The sequence below is a fragment of the Apteryx mantelli genome, chromosome 17, assembly GCF_036417845.1.
Source record: "Apteryx mantelli isolate bAptMan1 chromosome 17, bAptMan1.hap1, whole genome shotgun sequence".
Lineage (NCBI taxonomy): Eukaryota > Metazoa > Chordata > Aves > Apterygiformes > Apterygidae > Apteryx > Apteryx mantelli.
The window spans coordinates 4,119,815-4,139,985 of NC_089994.1; the positions used below are offsets into that span (position 1 = coordinate 4,119,815).

The 20,171-nt window shown below is 55.7% G+C and overlaps 1 protein-coding gene across 3 annotated transcripts; it reads left to right on the forward strand.

Moving 5' to 3' along the window:
- Positions 1–6,949: 6,949 nt before the first annotated feature.
- On the forward strand, positions 6,950–18,797 carry LOC106487419 (P2X purinoceptor 2-like). 3 transcript variants are annotated; one of them, XM_067307092.1, is made up of 5 exons: positions 6,950–7,114; positions 8,468–8,603; positions 10,757–10,828; positions 11,646–11,760; positions 18,663–18,797. In XM_067307092.1, the coding sequence occupies exons 1-4, from the start codon at positions 6,987–6,989 to the stop codon at positions 11,757–11,759; spliced, it is 450 nt and encodes a 149-aa protein (XP_067163193.1). In that variant the 5' UTR covers positions 6,950–6,986; the 3' UTR covers position 11,760; positions 18,663–18,797. The 3 variants fall into 3 exon arrangements, with proteins under 3 accessions (XP_067163193.1, XP_067163192.1, XP_067163194.1); XM_067307091.1 differs by having other exon boundaries at positions 18,666–18,797; XM_067307093.1 differs by lacking the exon at positions 18,663–18,797 and adding an exon at positions 16,489–16,583.
- The last annotated feature ends 1,374 nt before the right edge of the window (positions 18,798–20,171 follow it).

Genomic DNA, 20,171 nt, shown 5'->3' on the forward strand with positions numbered 1-20,171 from the left:
ATGGGAGCGACATCTCTGTAAAGGAAAAGACACTCAGGCTGCTACCTGCAGGAGTTCCGGGCTGCTACCTGGGATGGGAGCGACATCTCTGTAAAGGAAAAGACACTCAGGCTGCTACCTGGGAGGAGTTCCGGGCTGCTACCTGGGATAGGAGCCTCCTTGCAGCAGAGTAAACCAACTCGGGTGCCTGCCTGGGAGGAGTCCTGGGCAGCTACCTAGAAACAGAGCAAACTTTGTGGAGAAGAAAAGCACCAACTTGGACGGCTACCTGGGAGGAGTCCTGGGTGGCTCCCTGGGATGGGAGCTGCTTGGAAAAAGAGGCAAACCAACTCAGGCCGCTACCTGGGAGGAGTCCCGGGCTGCTACCTGGGATGGGAGCGACCTCTCTGCAAAGGAAAAGACACTCAGGGAGCTGCCTGGGAGGAGTTCTGGGCTGCTACCTGGGATGGGAGCGACATCTCTGTAAAGGAAAAGACACTCAGGCTGCTACCTGGGAGGAGTTCCGGGCTGCTACCTGGGATGGGAGCTTCCTGCAAGAAGAGGCAAACCAACTCAGGCCACTACCTGGGAGGAGTCCCGGGTGGCTACCTGGGATTTTAGGAACCTCTCTGCAAAGGAAAAGACACTCAGGCTGCTACCTGGGAGACGTTCCGGGCTTCTACCTGGGATGGGAGCCTCCTTGCAGCAAAGTAAACCAACTCGGGTGCCTGCCTGGGAGGAGTCCTGGGCAGCTACCTAGAAACAGAGCAAACTTTGTGGAGAAGAAAAGCACCAACTTGGACGGCTACCTGGGAGGAGTTCTGGGTGGCTCCCTGGGATGGGAGCTGCTTGGATAAAGAGGCAAACCAACTCAGGCCGCTACCTGGGAGACGTTCCGGGCTGCTACCTGGGATGGGAGCCTCCTTGCAGCAGAGTAAACCAACTCGGGTGCCTGCCTGGGAGGAGTCCTGGGTAGCTACCTAGAAAAGAGAGAAAACTTTGTGGAGAAGAAAGCACCAACTTGGGCCGCTACCTGGGAGGAGTCCTGGGTGGCTCCCTGGGATAGGAGCTTCCTGCAAGAAGAGGCAAACCAACTCAGGCTGCTACCTGGGAGGAGTCCCGGGTGGCTACCTGGGATTTTAGGAACCTCTCTGCAAAGGAAAAGACACTCAGGCTGCTACCTGGGAGGAGTTCCAGGCTGCTACCTGGGATGGGAGCGACATCTCTGTAAAGGAAAAGACACTCAGGCTGCTACCTGCAGGAGTTCCGGGCTGCTACCTGGGATGGGAGCGACATCTCTGTAAAGGAAAAGACACTCAGGCTGCTACCTGGGAGGAGTTCCGGGCTGCTACCTGGAATGGGAGCTTCCTGCAAGAAGAGGCAAACCAACTCAGGCTGCTACCTGGGAGGAGTCCCGGGTGGCTACCTGGGATTTTAGGAACCTCTCTGCAAAGGAAAAGACACTCAGGCTGCTACCTGGGAGAAGTTCCGGGCTGCTCCCTGGGATGGGATCCTCCTTGCAGCAGAGTAAACCAACTCGGGTGCCTGCCTGGGAGGAGTCCTGGGCAGCTACCTAGAAACAGAGCAAACTTTGTGGAGAAGAAAAGCACCAACTTGGACGGCTACCTGGGAGGAGTCTCGGGTGGCTCCATGGGATGGGAGCTGCTTGGAAAAAGAGGCAAACCAACTCAGGCCACTACCTGGGAGGAGTCCCGGGTGGCTCCCTGGGATGGCAGCTTCCTGCAAGAAGAGGCAAACCAACTCAGGCCACTACCTGGGAGGAGTCCCGGGTGGCTCCCTGGGATGGCAGCTTCCTGCAAGAAGAGGCAAACCAACTCAGGCCACTACCTGGGAGGAGTCCCGGGTGGCTACCTGGGATGGGAGCTAAATCCCCATGGAAGACAATCAGTGCAGGTGGTATCTGGGAGATTTCCTGGGATGCTACCTACAATAGGGGCTTTGTCTACATGGAAGAAAACCATCCTGGGCAGCTACCAGGGAGTAGTCCAGGGTGGCTACCTGGAATGGGTGCTTCCTCTCGGAGAGGCATACCAATGCGGGTAACTGCCTGGGAGGAGTTCCGGGCTGCTACCTGGGATGGGAGCTGCCTCCCTGCAAATGTCAACCCACTCGGGTGCCTGCCTGGGAGGAATTCTGGGTGGCTCCCTGGGATGGGAGCTTCCAGCGAGCAGAAGCAAAACAACTCGGGCCACTACCTGGGAGGAATTGTGGGCAGCTACTTGTGAAGATGGAGCATACTTCATGCAGAGGCAAGCCCACTGGACAGACTACCTTGGAGAAATCCCGGGAGTAATCCCGAACAGCTCCCTGTGGCGTCATCTACCTCCAGTGGAGGCCAAGCTACCCGGTCAGCTGCCTGGGCAGGATCATAGGCAGACTAGGACTTGCTCCTGGGATAGAAGCTTCCTCCCCGCAGCAGCAAACCAATTTAAGTGTCTCCCTGGGAGGATTCCTGGGTGGCTACCTGGCAAAGAAGCTTCATCCCTGCAGAGGAGTCCTCATCAGCGACCCAGGACGAGACCTTTTACACAGCAGAGGAAAACCAACCAAGATGGCTACCTGGGAGGAGTGCTGAGCAGCTCCCTGCAGTGGGAGCTGCCTCCCCGTGGAGGCAAACCAACTCGAGTTTCTGCCTGCGAGGAGTCCCGGGCCACTACCTGGGGTGGCTGTTGCATCCCAGCAGAGGAAAGCCAGATCGACCGGCTGCCTGGGAGGAGTCCCAGGTGGCTACCTGGAATGGGAGCGACCTCCAGTGGAGGAAACCCAACTGGGGCGACTACCTCCTGGGAGGAGTCCTACTCGGATATCTGCCGTGGGAGCTTCATCCTAGCAGAGGCAAATCAACTGGGACAGCTACCTTGGAGGAGTCCTAGGCAGCTACCCGGGCTGAGAGCTGCCTCCCTGAGGAGGCAAATCAACTTGGGCAGCTTCCTGCGAGGAGTCCTGGGCAGCTACCTCAGATGGGAGCAACTTCCCATTGAGGCAAAACAATTCAGGAAGCTGTACCAGAGGATTCCCAAGCAGCTCCGTGGGGGTAAGAGCGACCTCGCAGCAGAGCCAGAACAACTCAGGCTGCTACCTTGGATGGGGGCTTCCTCCCAGCAAAGGCAATCCAGTTCAGGCAGCTGCCTCAGAGGACTTTCTGGTGCATACCTGGCATGGAAGCTATCTCCCTGCAGAGGCAAAACCATCTCAGGCAGCTACGTCACAGGAGGCCCCCGTTGATACCGGAGATGGGAACTTCTTCCCTGAGGAGGGAAACTAACTCGAGCAGCTACCTGGGAGGCGTCCTGGGTGGCTACCTGGTATGGGAGCTAACTGCCCAAAGTGGAAAACCAACCCTGGCAGCTACTTCAGAGGAGTCCCAAGTGGGACCACACAGGTGGGTAGATGAGAGCTACCTTGGATGGCAGCTTCCTGCAAGTGCAGGCTACGTCACTCGGGCAGCTACCTGGGCAGAAATTTGGGCTGCTATCTGGGATGGGAAATACCTGCTATGGGAGTCAAAGCACCTCAGTCAGATACCCTGCTGGGAGGAACCTCTGGCAGCTACTTGGCACTGGAGCTAACTCCTAGAGCAGAAACAACAACTGGAGAAGCTACCCGGGCAGACACCCAGACTGCTACCTGGCATGGGAGCTACGTCCCAGCAGAGACGAGCCAATTTAGGCACCTACCATGAAGCAGTCCCAGGTGACTACCTAGTATGCGATCTACCTCCTAGCAGAAACAAGCAATGGGTAGGTATCTGGCAGGAGTCCCATGTGGCTCCCTGGGAAGGGCGCTAACTCCATGCAGGGGTAAAAAAGCTGAGGCGACTTCCTGGGATAAGTTCCTGGAGGATACCTGGGACTGGAGCTACCTCCCACCACAGAAAAACAAATGTGGGTGCCAATCCTGGGCGGCTACTTGGGATCGGCGCTACCACCCAGTGGAGGCAAACCAACTTGGGCGGCTACCTGGGAGGATCTGTAGGAGATCTTTGAGGAATCCATGGAATTTGAGGTGGCCACGTACGACGTCTGGCAGCTGCACTGCTCCTGAGTGCATGACTTCTGCCTCTTTGTGGAAACCACCAGCCTGGATGAGGGCTATATGCTCATGGAAGGCCATGGTCCACCAGAGCAAAGACGAGGGAAATCTCCTTGGGGATGTGCTCCTGGACACCGGAGCACACCGGTGTGTGACACCTCCTTTTGAAGCCCTTTCTTCAAGAGGTGGAGAGCTTTGCCACGATGGAGGAAGAACCCTGCAGCCTGGAGGGCAGAGGAGAGCCATGCCAGAGAAGATAGGCCTGGTGGGACCTCGGAGGGCCTCTTTGTCAAGGAGACTGGAATACAGGGCCTAGCAAAGAGAGGCGATACCACTCTACAGCCTCCTCGAGCCAGGAGAAAGACTGGCAGCCCAAATGCAGGTGTGGCCCTGACCAGCCTGGCCTTCATCTCCCATTGGGACGGCACTGCAGGGCACTGACCACCCCGGTGTCAGCCGTACCAGAGAGCAGCAAGGGCCAGCAACTCCCTCAGGGCAGGTGAGCTGGGAGCTGTGGGTGGCCCCAGGGCAGGCTATCCCTCACTGACAGCGTGCAGTCCCTCAGGGAATGAACGTGGCAGGCAGAGCTGGGAGCTGGGAACAGGGTCCATGAGCACTCCTGGACAAGGGGAAGCAATGAACCATGTCCAGGGTGCATTCCGAAAGACCCATCAGGAGCAAAAGGAGCTGGGGCCAGAGACTGGACCGGAGACTACCTAAAACATACATCTGCGATCCATTCAGGAGGCAAGTTGAGAGAAGAAAGGCATCGGGCAGCGCTGGTGTCCCCTGGTGGGTGTGAGAACCCCCACAGGGCTGGCCGGGAGGCAGGCCTTGCTCGCATGCGCAGGGAACAGCCGATCGCCAGCTTTGGGGTCAGGAAGGAATTTTCCCCCGGGACAGATTGGCACTGGTCCCCGGGGGTTTTTCGCCTTCCTCTGTAGCATTGAGCATGGCCCGTTCCCAAGCTCCTGTGGGACATTTCAGGTCAGAGATTGCCTGCTCTTGCAGGACCAAGACACCAGCTGTGCCCTGCGGCTCTCTGTCTCTCTGCCCTCGGGCAAGTTCGTAGCAGGAGCTCAGGGACTTCCATGTATTACATATCCTTGAGGTGTTCTGGCTTGTGCAAAACAATGTGCGTTTGGAAAGGCTCCAGGCTTGATGCTCCATCAGGAAGGAGCTGCCACTTGTCAGCTGTCTCTGCATGCAATAAAAGTGCAGTGCTTGTAACCTCTCCTGGATCTGCTGTTTGTGTCATGTGTGTCCTGGCTGCAGCCTGAGAGTTCTGTCCTGCAGCTGCACTGTCAGGAAAGGCAGGTACCCTCCTATCTACAGGGCCTGTCGTCCCCCTTGGAGGGCCTGGAGGGTGGTTCTGTTTCCCAATCCTACCCCGGATGGGTGCCCCTGAGCAGCATAAGTCCAAAGCGTGTTCAGTTGCTGTCTCCTGGGCATTGAGTCAAGCCATTGAACTAGAGAGATGTAGCCCTTGGGTGCCTTGTGGTCCACGTGTGTTTATCTCCAGTAGACCAGGTCTGTTCCTTTTCCTGTGGCCCAGAGCTGTGTGTCCCCATCCCTCCCACTCCTCCCCAGCACAGCAGGGCCAGGGCTGGCCCCACAGCAGGTTGAGGCGCACAGGTGCCTGCAATGACTAGGAGCAACACAGCCTACCCAGATCCCTCCAGGCAAGTCCAGGAGCCCCTACCATGCCTGGGAGAGTGTGTTCCCAAGGGCCTTTCCCAACAGGCAGCGATGGGACAGGAGGCTGTTCCCAGGCCCCAACCCCTCTGCAGAGGGTTTCCCCACTTGCAGCCCCAGTGCCTGCCATGCTGCCAGACACCCACTGTCTCCAGCAGCACTGTCTGTCCCAGTACTGGAAGCCAAGCCAAGCCCAGCCACATGAGGTGACCATGGGTTAAGGAGAGGCTGTAGGGAGAACAACACCTCTGTCACCACCACCTTCCCCACTATCCACCCTCCAGGAACATCAGGGTTTGCTATGGTCATACTCTTGCCCAGCCCAAAGTGCCAATGGCAGCAGGGGAAGCTGCCATCTAGGGAGAGCCCTCAAGCCTGGACACCTGCACCCAGTCCCAGGCTGGCACCCCCCATCTTGGATTAGGGGTGCTAGCGCATGGCTCTGCCTACTTCCCTCTGGTATCTGCTCATGAACCTGTTGGCCATGCATTTCTCTACTCCTGTCTGGACCCTGCCGGTGCCTCTACCACCTCCTATGGAGCAACTCTCACAAGTTCAGGGCCACCAGACACGGGAGAACTGTCTTTTATCTGCTTTAACCCACTCTCCTGCCAATTTCACTGTGTCACCCCAGTTCCACTGCAGGATTTGGTGAACATGAGCTCTGCACACAGCTCACCCACTGCTTTCTTGGTCCTCTACCGTGGATCGCCCCTTTCTCCTCCCCTCTAACCTGGGAACCAGTCATCCTACATCTGCTCCCCACCCCCTTCCTGCAGCCCCCGTCCCTCACCTGCAGCCCCCGTCCCCTTTCTGCAGCCCTCGTCCCCTGTCTGCAGCCCCTGTCCCCTGCCGGCAGCCCCGTCTCCTGCCTGCAAGTCCCGTCCCCTGCCTGCAGCCCCCGTCCCTCGCCTGCAGCCCCTGTCCCCTGCCTCCCCTCACCCGGGGAGCTGTGCCGCGGGCCCCCGGTCCAGGCTTCTCCACTCGCGCCCGTGCTGACCCCGTCCCCGTCCCTCGCCGCGGCCCCCCGCGGCACAGCAGGGGTCGCGGCCGGGCCGGGCCAGGGCTGCGGGGCGGCTCCGGTGCCTCGGGGGGGCGGGCAGCTCTGCAGGCCGGGCCGGGCTGCGGGGCGGCTCCAGAGCGTCGTCGGAGGGGCGGGCGGCCCCTCCTGCTCCGGGGGGTCCCCGAGCCGTGCCGAGCCGAGCCGAGCCGTGCCGAGCCGAGCCGAGCCGAGCCGAGCCGAGCCGAGCCCGGCGGCCATGGGCGGCCGCGACTGCCTGTGGGCGCTGTGCAGCTACTCCACGCCGCAGGTGGTGGTGGTGAGGAACCGGCGCCTCGGCACCGCGTACCGTGCGCTGCAGCTCCTCGTCCTGCTTTACTTCGTCGGGTGAGTGCGGGGCCGGGGCCGGGGCCGGGGCCGGGGCTGGGGTCGGGACCTGCCGCCTCCCGGTGCGGGCACCGCCGCTCCCGGCTCCCCCCCGCAGCCCCCCGCAGCCCCCCCGCCAGGGCGGCTTCTCCTGCCTGTCCTGGGTGGGGGGAAGGGGATTTCAGATGAAGCGACAGTGCTCGAAGAGGGGGGCGGAGTGTCTCTGCCCTGCCCTGCTGGTGCTCTCCCCATCCCCTGTGCCATTGCTCCAGTCCCTTCGTACCCTGCTCTCGGGGCCACGCTTCTTGTATGCCCCTGGCTGGGACCCCTTGAGGGGTCTTGCCCCTGAGGCTTGTCCCGTCTTTCCCGGGTGGCCTGGACACCTGTGGGCAGCACGACTGCAGTGTGACAACGCCGGATCCCAGGGATTTCTACGTCTGTGTGAGATGAGCAATGCTTGGCTGGCGAATGAACTGTGTTGCAGAGCCCTGCCTGTGCTTTCTGCCGGCCCGAAGGCCTGCCCTGCCTTGGCAGGGTGGCCGCGAGGTGAGAGCCCCAGGCCAGCAAGGCTAGCTGTCCTGGGACTGCCATCCCGGGGCTTTCTGCTTGGCTGTGCAGAGCAGCTTGGGAGGGGCTGTTTGCAGATGACTGCCCTGGTTCCGCTGTGGCAGTGAGGACCTGACACCGTCCTCATCCCAGCCCCGCCTTTGTGAAGTTGTCGCCTTTCCTGTGCTGTGCAAGGCCCAGGTTAACAGGTGCTGCGGGCAGACAGAGAGAGCAGTGTGCTGGTCCCATGCCCTGGCATGACTGCCTGTCCACCACCTCCAGCCTTTCCCGGGCCACAAACCAGCTGCAGTGGAGCCTGCGCTCTCCAGAAGCTGCTCAGGGCCAGGTAATGGAGGGGTCATGCGCGCAGGCCAGGGGAGATATAGGAGAGCCAGTGGGCACGTGTTGCTGTACAGGGCAAGGTGAGTGCGACAGCTGCCTCTTGACTGTCTGTCTGCCCTGCCTCCCTTCGGTGGCTCTGAGACTGTCTCCTTGCCCACACACCTCCCCATACCTTGACCTCCTGGAAGCACGGTTGGAAGTGAGGCAGAGGGATATCAAAGATCAGGCCCAGCTGGAGCATGGCAGTGCCAGATCCCAGGGACTTCCACGTCTGCCTGAGATGGATGACATGTGGCCGGTGAACAACTACCCCAGCAGAGCCCTGCCCATACTGCCCGCTGGTCTCAAATAGCCTCAAGTGTCAGCAGACCCCTGTGTCTCCCAACCCCATGTGCTGGTGCCCACAGCTGGTGCTAGGGAGCACTCCGGGTCCTAGAGGGGAGGAGGAGATCACTAATAGCTCCTTTTCCTGTCCTTCCCCCACAGGTATGTGTTCATCATTCAGAAGGGCTACCAGGAGTGTGAGACAAGCCCAGAGAGCTCTGTCATCACCAAAGTCAAGGGCGTGACACAGTCACCAAGCAAGGTGTGGGATGTTGGGGAGTATGTGGCCCCCCCTGAGGTGAGGCTCTGACTCTCCTTTCCCCCTCGTCTTCTCTTGTCTCGCTTGCCTTGGGTGGCCTGATGGAGCAGTATATGGGCAGCAGTCTTTCTCCAAGGGCTTGCAAACTGCCCCTTCACCCAGATGTTCCCAGTGAAGGAAGTTGTCCTATACGGTGCTCCCCGCTGTGGGGTGAATGCTGCCTGCATGGGGACTCCTGCATCCCCTCCTCCAGTCCCACCACTGTCCTTGGCTCCCGGTGAGGCAACCATAGCTGTGTCCCAGCCAGGTTGGGACTGCATGTTAGGCCACGTTTCCGGTGCTGTGGGGCAGGCCCAGGGGAGCTTTGGGGGCTTGGCACACAGCACTGGGCAGGCACCTGTGGCCTTACCCAGCCAGCGCCTCCGTTGTCTGTCTCCCTTCACAGGCAGCCTGGGGCCTCTGTGGTTTAGGACCTTCAGGGCAGAAGAGGGGACTCTCATATCAGGTCAAGGGAAGGTCTGACATTCACCTCATTGCTTGCCAGTGCTATTACTACCAGCCGCAGCTATTTGTAGTAGAGGGCAGATCACCTTTGTATTGTATCTCCCCAAAAGCCTGGGGGAAAAAGATTGAACCTTGCCAGACTCTGGAATTGAGAACTGGGAAGAATAACCGGTCTTTGATGCTGGGCTCAGTCACAGAGGAGAGAGACTCTCTCAGCTTTTCCTCCTCTTTCCAAGCAACCACATGATATCCTTGGGGCAGTTGCATATCTGGCAGCTGCCCCATGCCTGTTGCCTGGCCAGGGTGGAGATGGCCTGGTGCGCTGAGAAGGCTCTTAGTTTTTTCAATGGATGCCATGAGACAGAGGATGGGTTTTCACTGGTCTTGGCAAGGTGGTTTTGAAATTACCGGGTTGGTTTGCGGAAGAGCTTGTGTTGGCCTCGGACACTGCTAGTCCGGACAAGGCTTGCACCTGCCATCTGGCATCACCTGGCCAGGATGTGAGACCTGGTCGATGGCCTCTCTCTGACAGAGAGTCTGGGAACCTTCCACTGTCCCAAAGTCTGTCACAGAGATGCTGAGCCAGATGAATCCCCTCTGGGTGGCAATAGTGAGGCCACATCTGGAATATAGTGTCCAGTGCAGGGACCACGAGAGCTATCAGTAAGCTGGAGCAAGTCCAGCAGAGACCATGAAGATGGTCAGGGTGGGAGAACGCAACCTAGGAGGAAAGACTGAGGGAGCTGGTTTTGTTCTGCCTCGGGAAAGGATGATGAAGGGGGATCTAATGCAGTCATCGAGCACCTAGAGGAGGATATAGAGGAAATGGAGCCAGACTCTTCTTAGAGGTGCTCGGTGAAGGAATGAGAGGCAGCTGGCATGAGCTGCAACTGGGGGAATCATGACTGGTAAAAAGGAAAAAATTCTTCTCCTTGAGTGGTGCAGCCTGGGACAGGGAGCAGAGAGGTGGGGAATCTCTGTCCTTGGAGAGTTTCAAAACATAGCTGGACAAGGTCCTGAGCAGCCTGCTTTATGTGGAGTTAGCCCTGCTTAGAGCAGAGGGGTGGACTAGAGCCCTGCAGACGTCCTGCCCACCTCAGGCTTTCAGCAAGTCTGTGATTAAAAGCAGCGAGAATCTGTGGAAAACTGACTTTGAAGGCAAAATGCTTCTTGCTCTTGCACTGAAGCAGATCGGAGCTTTCAGGAGGCAGATGATTTGGGCACAGTGGTGACACTGGTATGAGGGCACAATGCTGTAGTTTTTTCCTGTCACTGACATTCTTGTCAGTATTTTGCTGTTTCCAAAGGGCTAAGGTTGGCTCGAGCCTGTTGGGTACATGGTACAGCAGGTCTCCCCAGTGTGTTGCCTGCAGTATCAGCTCCAGGTTCAGCAAAGTGTTGCCGGTGGGTGATTTCCACATCAGCGCAAGGTCACAACTTGCATGTCCCTGTGTGAATAGGCATGCATGTGTCGTGCTACGAGCGTAGGTGTGAATCTGTGCGCACTGTCCCAGTGTGTGTGCCCCCTGTGTGCCTGCATGTGCGAATGCATGTGTGCACACCCCCGTGTGAGTGTACACGAGAATGCGTGTGTTCTCATCTCCGTGTGAATACACTTGTGTGTCCCTGTGTGAAAGCACAGCTGTGCCTTCCTACAAACAACATCATCTCTCCTGGTTGCTTCCTAGGGTGGGAGCACCTTCAGCATCCTCACACGGGTGGAGGTCAGCCCTGTCCAGACAATAGAGACCTGCCCTGAGGTGAGGTGGACCCGGGCAGAGGGATGGAGAGGATGGTGGGTTACAGGGACGTGTGGGGATACCGGAGCTGCCAGTGGGGACCCCAGGACAGAGTCCTGCACATGGACATGCTGTTGTTCCCTGTAGCTCTCCTCTGCCTGTACCCCTTCACGGCAGGGATCTCCCTGCCTCCCCTGGCCTGGGCACTGCTTGGGGGCTGCTGAGTCAGGGATTGCAGGAGGGGAGGTGTGTGGAGACTGACCAGGCCACCGCAGGCAGGGTTAACAGCTGGTTACCCCAGCCAGCTTGCAAAGGCTGGGACCTATGCACATGGGGTGCCCCGTCCCCTCTGTAGGCACAATGTGTGACTACCAGGTGCACGTCCTGTTCAGCACTGGGCAGGGACCCATGGCAAGTATGCAAGTCCCATCCCCTGCCTGCAGCTCCCATCCCTCGCCTGCAGCCCCTGTCCCCTGCCGGCTGCCCCACCTGGAGAGGTGTGCCACAGGTACCTGGTCCAGGCTTCTCCACTTGCGTCCATGCTGACCCCATTCCCCATCCCTCACTACCGTCCCTCGCTGCTGCCCTGTCAGGAAAGGCAGGTACCCTCCTGCCTACAGGGCCTGTTTTTCCCCTTGGAGGGCCTGGAGGGTTGGTCTGTTCCCCAGTCCTACCCCAGAGGGGTGACCCTGAGTAGCCTAAGTCCAAGACCTGTTTGCTCTTCATCTACCGGCCACTGAGCCCTAGAAAAATGCCAGCAAATGGGTCCCTTGGGTACTTGGTGCTCCACACGTCTGCTGATCCAGGCCTTCTCAGACACTGTTATGTGGCAGCACAGGTTTGGGCACGTCCCTGCTGCATGCTGCATGGAAGCCCTCATTACTGCTCCTCAGTCACCGACCTCAGCTCAGGACCTGTCCTTAAGCATGCAGTGCATCACTGTGGATTGTAGAGTGAGTATCTAGAGCTATAGAAACTATGTATTCTCACAACTTCTCTGTCTCTGAGCAGCCATGATGGTTTAACACAATGGGAATTATGAGGACCCCACAATAACATTAGCCTGACTACATTTTTGCAGGGTGGAGTTGACCTAGGAATCCCATCTGGGTCCTTTTTCTGTATTTTTATTAGTGCTTCCTAAAAACAAATACCCCAGCTATGGCCTTATTATGAATGCAAAAGAGGCAGATGATCATCAGACATTGTCCCTTGACTGCCCAGAGAACCTGTGACACAGAGCATAAAAGAAGTGAATGGACCCAAAAAGAGAGAGGTTACAGCGTAATTGTGTGCATATGTGTCCACTGTGGTAAAGGCTGTCACAAGGGCGGAGAGCTGGTGAAGTCGCGCTGGCACTCTGACTTCGTTGGCATAAAATTAATGAAAGCAGCATTGGGGGTGCTGTGAATATCCAAAATAAAAACAGGTCACCAGCTGAACAGCACTGATCCTTTCTTCAGGTATACTCTAATAAAAGATCTCTGAAAGAACGGCTGGATTTGCTAATTAACTCAATGCTTTTCTCGGCTGGATTCACTCCCCATCGACAGATTCCCTCTGTTGCTTACAAACCTTGGTCCTGCTGCAGAGTCACCAACCTGATGAAAACACAGCCCACAGAAACCATCTTTGGTTGGGGACAAGGAAGGTCCAGACAAGTCCTAATTCCCTTCATAGAGTCTCATGTATCAGCAGTGTCTCCTTGTCCCTGGGCCCTGTGGCTCACTCCATCAACTGCTGTTCTGTGTTACTGCCACATTATGTCACTTTTCACCCCTGGAGACAGTTTGCCTGATCCTGCCACTGGTAAATATCTATAGCCTCTTCTCTTGAGACTCCACAGTGTGACTGTTCCTCAGGTTCATCCTGTTTTGAAATCACTCCCAAGGAGGCCAGTTTGATGCTTGTCAGTAGCAGGAAGGGGACAGCCAGCACTGCGCTGGCAGTGGGGACCGTGAGGGACATGCACCACGGGCACTTGGGCACTTTGTGGCTTGTGATGATGGCGTTTGGAAGAAACCAGGAAACCTAAGGTTTGCCAACATGTTGTGCCATCGCTGGCTCTCAAGCCTCGCACAGCTGTGATGGAGACCTTTCAGGGCTGCTGGACGCAGTTCTCCATCCCAGGTGGCAAACTGCAAGCAGGGGGTGGGCTGGGGCAGTAGGAGCTCCAAGGGTATTTGAAACATAAGACTTTGGGGTCATGAAGGTATCTGTTTAAGATGCTTGTTGGTTAGAAACAAGAAGCAACAAGGAAAGTCCTAAATTAAACCCACAGATACACAAAATGAGCAGGCACTAAGGGAGGCAGTGACAAAGACCAGAACTCTTCTGTCCTCCATTGGTGGGCCATTAAAAGAACCACTTCATAGCTTTGAGGGTCAACCTGAACTTTGCAACTGAGAGGGAGAAGAGAAGGGGAAAAGTGTGGGGGGGAAGATTATTAGAGGCATTTTACAGAATATTTGAGGGTGTCTGTGGGACTGTGTGAAACTTATTATGAAATGCTTAGGGGAAAGGTCAAAGGTGAAGAAATGGAGGGGTCAAGGTGAACAGTGAAGGAAGGAGCATGGGAAAATGGAGAGAAGGGGAGATTAAAAAGTGCTGGTGATATGTAAGCAGGCATTGGTCTGACAGCCCTGTGCCTGATCACCAGAGTCTGCCCTGTTTTCTTATTAAATACTGTTCTTAACTATTTTCTCTGTGACCCTGTTCTGTCTATGTGTGAGGAGAGTTCTGATGGGGACACAGGTCACAGGGTCTGTGTGTCTGTGGTGCCAGTGACTGCAGAGCCCAGGTCAGGGATGTCTTTTACTAGTGAACTTCAATCCTGAGCAGTGTTAGAGGTGGAACAGGAGAGGACATCTGTGTTCATGTCTGTGTGAACACTGTGTGTGTTTGCTTGGGTGCTGGTAAAGGCACTGCTCTGTATTGCTTAGCCTGTGCAGCCAGGTGTGTGTGTGTGTGTGTGTGTGCATGTGTGCACCTGTGTACATGGGTGTATCTGCCTCTTTGAAGTATACAACCTCGCTTCTCGCTGGACCTACAAATGGGAACAGCAACAATCCCGTCCATCAGACTGAAATGAGGGAAACCTCCTGTGTTTGAATGCACCAGATTCAGCACTAGCAGATTGGAAGGAGAATCCCCTGGGGCCCAAGGCCTACTGGATTTGGCTACGTCCTTAACCAAAACCAGGAGAACTGGCTTTATTGGGATATACACAGGGTTCAAGGAGGAAACTTCAAGCTTTCAAGTTTGTTCTGAACTTGCTGCCCCTTTGCTGAGCTGTTCGATGATGTAGACATGACATGAATGTTTGTGGTACAGGACAGACACACTACAGCCCTGTCACCAGGAGGGCCCCAAAGGGCTGTTGTATTCTGAATGGAGTCAGCTGCATGATTGGCATGGACTCTGCCCAAGCTAGGAGCAATGCAGACATGCATGCTATGACCTGTTAGCCTTATCTTGCAGATTAATCATTCACCTAGCACAGTATAACACTTCCTGCTGCAGGCACCCAAAAATCCACATCAGGGATAGTTGTATAAACTCACAGTTAGATAGAACATACATAATGTTAACCAATTGTTAAGCATGCAGTAATTTTTCTCTGCTAAGCTGTTTTGGCCCCTTACAGAAAGATGAAAATGCCAGCATGAAATTTATCTTTGACACTGAAAGGAAGGAGAATGTGTTTTCCAGAAACCAGAAATGCTCCAGCATTGTGACCTTTTCTGCTCTCTGGTTTGCCAGTCCACATGATTTCTGCCAAGTCTGGATCCACACTGAAAAGGGAGTCCCCCTTTTTGAGCTGCAACCTCTCATGCTGTCAGTCAACCCCAGTCATGTTGACTCATCACTTACCCAACCTTCATCTGGAAGTGGCGTGATATGCGTCAGTCAGGTACCAGCTCCTGCTTGCGGATCTGCTTCTGTCTTGGCAGTTCCCATAATTTAAAGGAAGTCGTCCACCAGGGTAGTAAAACCACACCTCTCCTAACTGCATAATGTCACTGAGATTTGCCTAGGGGTTAAGGAAAAGCAGAAAATGATGGGAATTTCCTCCTAGCACCAGTGTCTGACCTGTTATAAGGAACCTGAGAGTCCCGGGTAGGTTTTAGGATATTTTTTGTTTTTGTTTTTCTCATATCTTATTTGAGGCTTTCTGTATTTCCATTTAGGCATTGCTGTTTAACAGGAGCCATAGTCAATTATTGCTGGAAGCCCTGTCAGAACTGCAGCACACAATTCCTGTTGTTTCTCACCCTCCCTCCTCCTTCCAGCAACAGGAACAGGATTTTGTGACACATGCTGGTTAGCATGGCTTGGTCCCTCCGCACACTTCTCTCATGGGCCTGAATGCTCTTTACCCGTGCAGAAGCAAGGGGAGTGTGGGCAGGCATTGGTGCTTCCAGTGGGGCTGAGAAAGCCTGCAGTTGCCTGATTGACTGAGAGCTCCTGCTCACTCACAGTGGGGCTGGGAGGAAATCTTCACCGTAAGTCATACCAGGAAGGATCCTTGGGGCTCAGATTTCTGTGTACATGATGGGCACATTTATTATATCCTAGGTACCTTAGGATGCTCTGAGCCCTTTCACCTAACAAATTCCTTCTGATTAGAGGCCTCTCAGATACTGGCAATGTCCAAGACTATGGCTTTGTAGCCAACTCTTGGGCATATTAGGAGTCTGAAGTTTCTTATATGGCTCCATAGTAGTTGTTCTTGGTTCAAATATGTAGGTATAGGCCCACAGTGGTTGAGCTATTGTGTTGTCTCATTTAACATTTGTTATGATTTCAAGACAGTGCAGAGGGCCAAATAATCCCATGCAATCCTGCCCATGAACATCCTAGAGGTTTGGTTGTATCACTGCCTTATGGCAGGGACAAATACCTGGCAGAGTGCTCCATGTGTCCATGTGTCCACACCTCTTCTGGTCCAGGCCTGCCTGTAGGTTTGGGACACTGTCCTGTGCTGCTGCAGCATGGAAGAGAAGTGCTGTGCAAGTGTCATGGGATGAAGGGAAGAAAGGACACAGTCCTGTCCAATGGTTGGGACTTGCCCACTGAGCTCTACTGCCTATGAGTAGGTGTAGTGCTTTGTACTCACCTACAGCACACCCCACTTCTGCTGACTGTTCTTTGGGAGGTTTCTAGTCCATTTTCTGAATTAGCAAAGGCAGAAGCTTAGGTAAGTTCCCTCGTGCAGGGATCCTGATTGGTGTTGCTGGCTCCACATGGTCATTGACTCATTGGACCTAGGAAGGGTGCAATGCTGGCACCCACAGTCTGTGCTGTCTTAGATAAGAGTATTTACAGGGCAGCACAAAGATCCTCAAAAAAGGCCTTGAGGAGGTCTCAACTCACAGTATAACAGTGAGGTATCACCGGGATGGAGACCCAGAGTAGGAGAGATGCAGGAGGCACCACTTTCTCCAAATTCCTGTGACCTGCTGAGACCCACAGATGACAGCAGGGCCTAATCCAGCTCCAAACCATCCCCGCACCCAAGACCTGCACTGAAAACAGCTGGTAGAGCCAGCCAAACTTCTGTCCAAAGAGTCTGGAAATTGCAAGAAAAACAATAATTTCCCCTTTTTAATCCCTTCACCCATGAGACTACATTAGGAAGAAAATATATTTAAGAACATTTTCCCTTTCTTTCTTTAAAGGGTCCCTCTTCACATGCTCTGTTCCAAGGGCTGCCAAAGGTGCCCCTGCATGAACATCTCGGCATGATGATAGACTTCCATGGAAAATCAGCTTGGTGCTCAGCAGTGGGCAAGAAAGCAAATCAGCATTAGGAATTAGGCAAGGAACAGAGAATAAAGCAGAGAAGTCATTATGCCAGAGTACAACTCTGCACTTTCCCCTTGTTCTGGACACTGTGTGCAGGTCGGAGCCCCTCATTTCAGACTGAAGAAGTGGAGTGAAAAAGGTTCATAGAAGGACAAAGGATGAGCAGGGGTCTGGGAGAGCTTCCATGCAAAGAAAGGCTAGGGGAACAGGGACTTCTCAGTCTGGGAAAGGGAGGACCCAGGGGCTATGGTAGAGGAACAGAATATGCATAACAGAAGAAATGACAGAGTGGCAGGAGAGGGTGCCCGAAGAGCCACATTCACTGTCACTTTGCATACAGGAGCTAAAGGGCACCCAAAGAAGCTAATGGGGGAGGTTCTGGCAGAGAAGAGGAGGTGTCTGGGCACCCAGTGGGCAGAATAAAGGGAAATAAAAAACAAGGGAGCTCAGGGCACAACAAATGTCAGCTGAGAGTGGGGCAGGGTCAGAGGGTTAGAAACGGGAGTAGAGGGAGCGGGAGGGGGACATGGAGACCAGCTGCCTCCAGGCTCCCCAGGCCAGGATGCTCCCCACTGGTGCCCTGCCTGGAGACACAGCAGGACCTGGAGGTGGTTGCAGGTGCTGGGGTCCCCTCGAACTCCCTCCTCCTGGGGGTGCAGCCACCAGAAGCCCTGGCAGCCCTGCCAGGGTGGGCAGCCACGGGGGTCCCTCTTCCCGGGTTCTCGCATGGGGAAGGTGCTAGTGAAAAGCTGAGGGGAGAAGCCCTGGTTCTGGAGGAGGTGGGAGAGGCACCACAGTCCAGCGCAATCCACGTCTCCAGGTGAACTCCCCACACCATAGCGGAGTATCTGCAGGGTCTGGAGGCCGGAGGTGTGGACCTGGCTGTGGATGCAGAGCAGGCCCTGCCTGTTCTCCCCCAGGGCACCTCACAGAGATCCAGTGCAACCCCAGCCAGAAACAGCCAGCACTGGCCTTTGGAGCCCAGCCAGGGCTGCAGGACAAGGACAGTTGGGCTGGCTGGCGCCCAGCGCCTGGCCTGGAGGAGAAGACAGGCAGACGCCCTGCCCACCCCCCACTTGCTCTGATGCAGCCTGCACCAGGGGACAGCCAGGGAGCGGTGAGGCAGATGCCGTGAGAGCCCAGACAGAGCAGCAGAAGAACCTGGCACCGGCCACATCCCAGTGCTGCTGGCTTAGGGAAAGGTCAAACTCTGCTCCCTCCAAGTCAGCCAATGCTCCTGGAGGCCACCAGAGAGCCCACATCCTCCAGCGGGTTGTTGTGGAGGTGCTGTAGGCACCTGTAGGCACTTGCTGCAGGTCTTTCTCCCAGTGCAGTCCCAGGGGCCCAGCGGATAGCTGAAAACTTCACCCAGGGCCTAGTATTTGTCAGGATCCAAGCCATCAATCCTCACCTCTGGGTGTAATTAACTGCATTAACAACCAGTCCCTCTACCTGGCCTATGTGCAGCAGGAGTCCCAACATCTCAACAGTCCCCAGACCCTCAGACCATGAGTCCAGAAAGAAGGGGCTCCCTCCCCACAAAGGGCTGTGAGGTGGGTGACATGGACCTCTCTCCGCACTGCAGCCACCCACTGGCTCGGCAGTCGGGTTGGCACCAGTGTCCTGCAGAGACGCGGTGGAGCATCATCCTCCTCACTGCAAGTCTAGTAGTGCAGGGGAAAGCTCATCCCTGGTGGAGAGGATGAAGCAACTTGTAGGTGAATGGCAGAATTCACACCAGCATTCACAGCCAACCCGGTGGTGTTAAGAATCTCCTCTAGGTCTGCAAGTTGGTTGAATACATACCTTCAACTCAGATATGAAATACAGGAAACATCTGTTTGTTCACGCCAGCTCTTCTTTTGACTTCTTACCTTTGCAAGAGATTTGCTCTTATAATGAAGTTGTTTTTCTGCTCTGTCTTTTGTGTCCAGGCCAACCAGAGCCCACGAACGCTCTGGACAGCAGAATGTCTCTTACTGTTACTGTTGGCCAGGACGTGGCCACAATGATTTGTTCATCCTTTCTTCTTTTTATCTCCACAAAGCAGAGAGAACAGCCTGTGGAAAGCAGAGACTTAACAAGATCCAATATTCCAGTGATTTTTTGTGTAAATACCACTACAGAGGCCCCCTCACAAGGGGCAATATCCCATGTTGGTCATTAAACCACTAAGAGTGCAGTGTGTATTATCCGGGACATAACTGGGGTTGGTCAGAGCTCTGCAGAGCCAGCTTTTCTCCCTGTTTGCTGTAAAAGAAACTCAGGCTCCTCGATGTCTCCCCCGAGCAGAAATAACAGCCTATCCCCTTCTTCAGAGAGGGGGTGAAGCTGTGCCGTTCATCCACCAGTGCCGCTCCTGCGTGTCTGCCGAGGGATGACCAGGACGCAGCCTGCGGAACGTGCTGTCCTTGCTCGCACACGCCTGTGTGTACACACGCTCGCATGCCTTCATGCCCATGGGGACCCGGCTCTGTTCACCAGGGCAAAGGGCAAAGCTGAGTGCGGGGGCAGCTGGGGATGACTTTCAGCTCGGAAACACCACGGCTCAGCCAGCAGTTGGGCACTCTTGTCATCTGCAGTGTCCTGACATCCATCCCCCCACCCGCAAGTCAACCCTACAGGGTGCATCACTCTGATGCCCACACTGATCCTGGGTGTGCAAAGGGAGGAAGAACAAGGCCTCCCATGTCCCAAAGACCAGGACAGAGTGAAAAGATAAGATCCCTCTTTGTTTCCACTTCTTTGGGATGAACAAGCCCAGCTCCCTCGGCCTCTCCTTGCACTGAGCTCCAGCCCCAACCATCTTGATGTCCTCCACGGGCCTCACTCCAACGTGTTGATGTCTTTATTGTGCTGGGGAGCCCCAAACTGGAGCTGGTGTGCTGAATAGAAGGAAAAAAAAAAAAAAATCACTTGCCCTGAGCCACTCCTGCACTCTTGCTAGCCCAGGATGCAGCTGGCCACCTTCACCATGAGGTCCCACTGCTGACTGCTGCCAGCATCTCCCCAGCCTGGGCAGAGGGAAGGACAGGTCTTCAGAGCCAGGCACTCCTTCCATCGCTAGTTTGTGAGCGTCCAGGGCTCTCCAGCACGGCTGTCAGCCTGGGCAGAACCAGCCCTTGCTGTTGCAGTGTGTTGCTGGCCTTGGCTGCAACCTTGAGCCACGTCAGCTGCGCAGGGGCACAAGGCTATGCAACCCTGCCAGCCGGTGCGCAGGCAGCCCAGGCCATCAGCCCTGAGCCCCACGCAGCAGGACCCCAGCCCGCACCTCCTAGCTCCCACAACCCAGTGAGCAGGGGGTTAACTGGGTGCTTAGATATTTGGGGGGGGGGGGGGTTGTGCGGCATGGGGCCAGCCGTGTGCACACACACAGCTCCGGGGCTGCTGGGGGAGGGTTGAAGGCCGGAGCACCAGTCGTCCGTCCCTTGTTATCCCTTGTTATCTTCCAGACAAACCCAAACTGGAGCCTGGCTGAGCACAGGGTCCCTGACGTGCTCGCACACTTGGCAGCCAAGGCTGGGCCACGCTGCAGGCATGGGATCTCCCTGCCTGT

Coding starts and splice junctions, on each gene's coding strand:
- LOC106487419 (XM_067307092.1), top strand. CDS start 6,987: ATGGGCGGCCGCGACTGCCTGTGGGCGCTGTGCAGCTACTCCACGCCG. Junction 7,115..8,467: donor GTCCTGCTTTACTTCGTCGG/GTGAGTGCGGGG, acceptor CTTCCCCCACAG/GTATGTGTTCATCATTCAGA. Junction 8,604..10,756: donor AGTATGTGGCCCCCCCTGAG/GTGAGGCTCTGA, acceptor GTTGCTTCCTAG/GGTGGGAGCACCTTCAGCAT.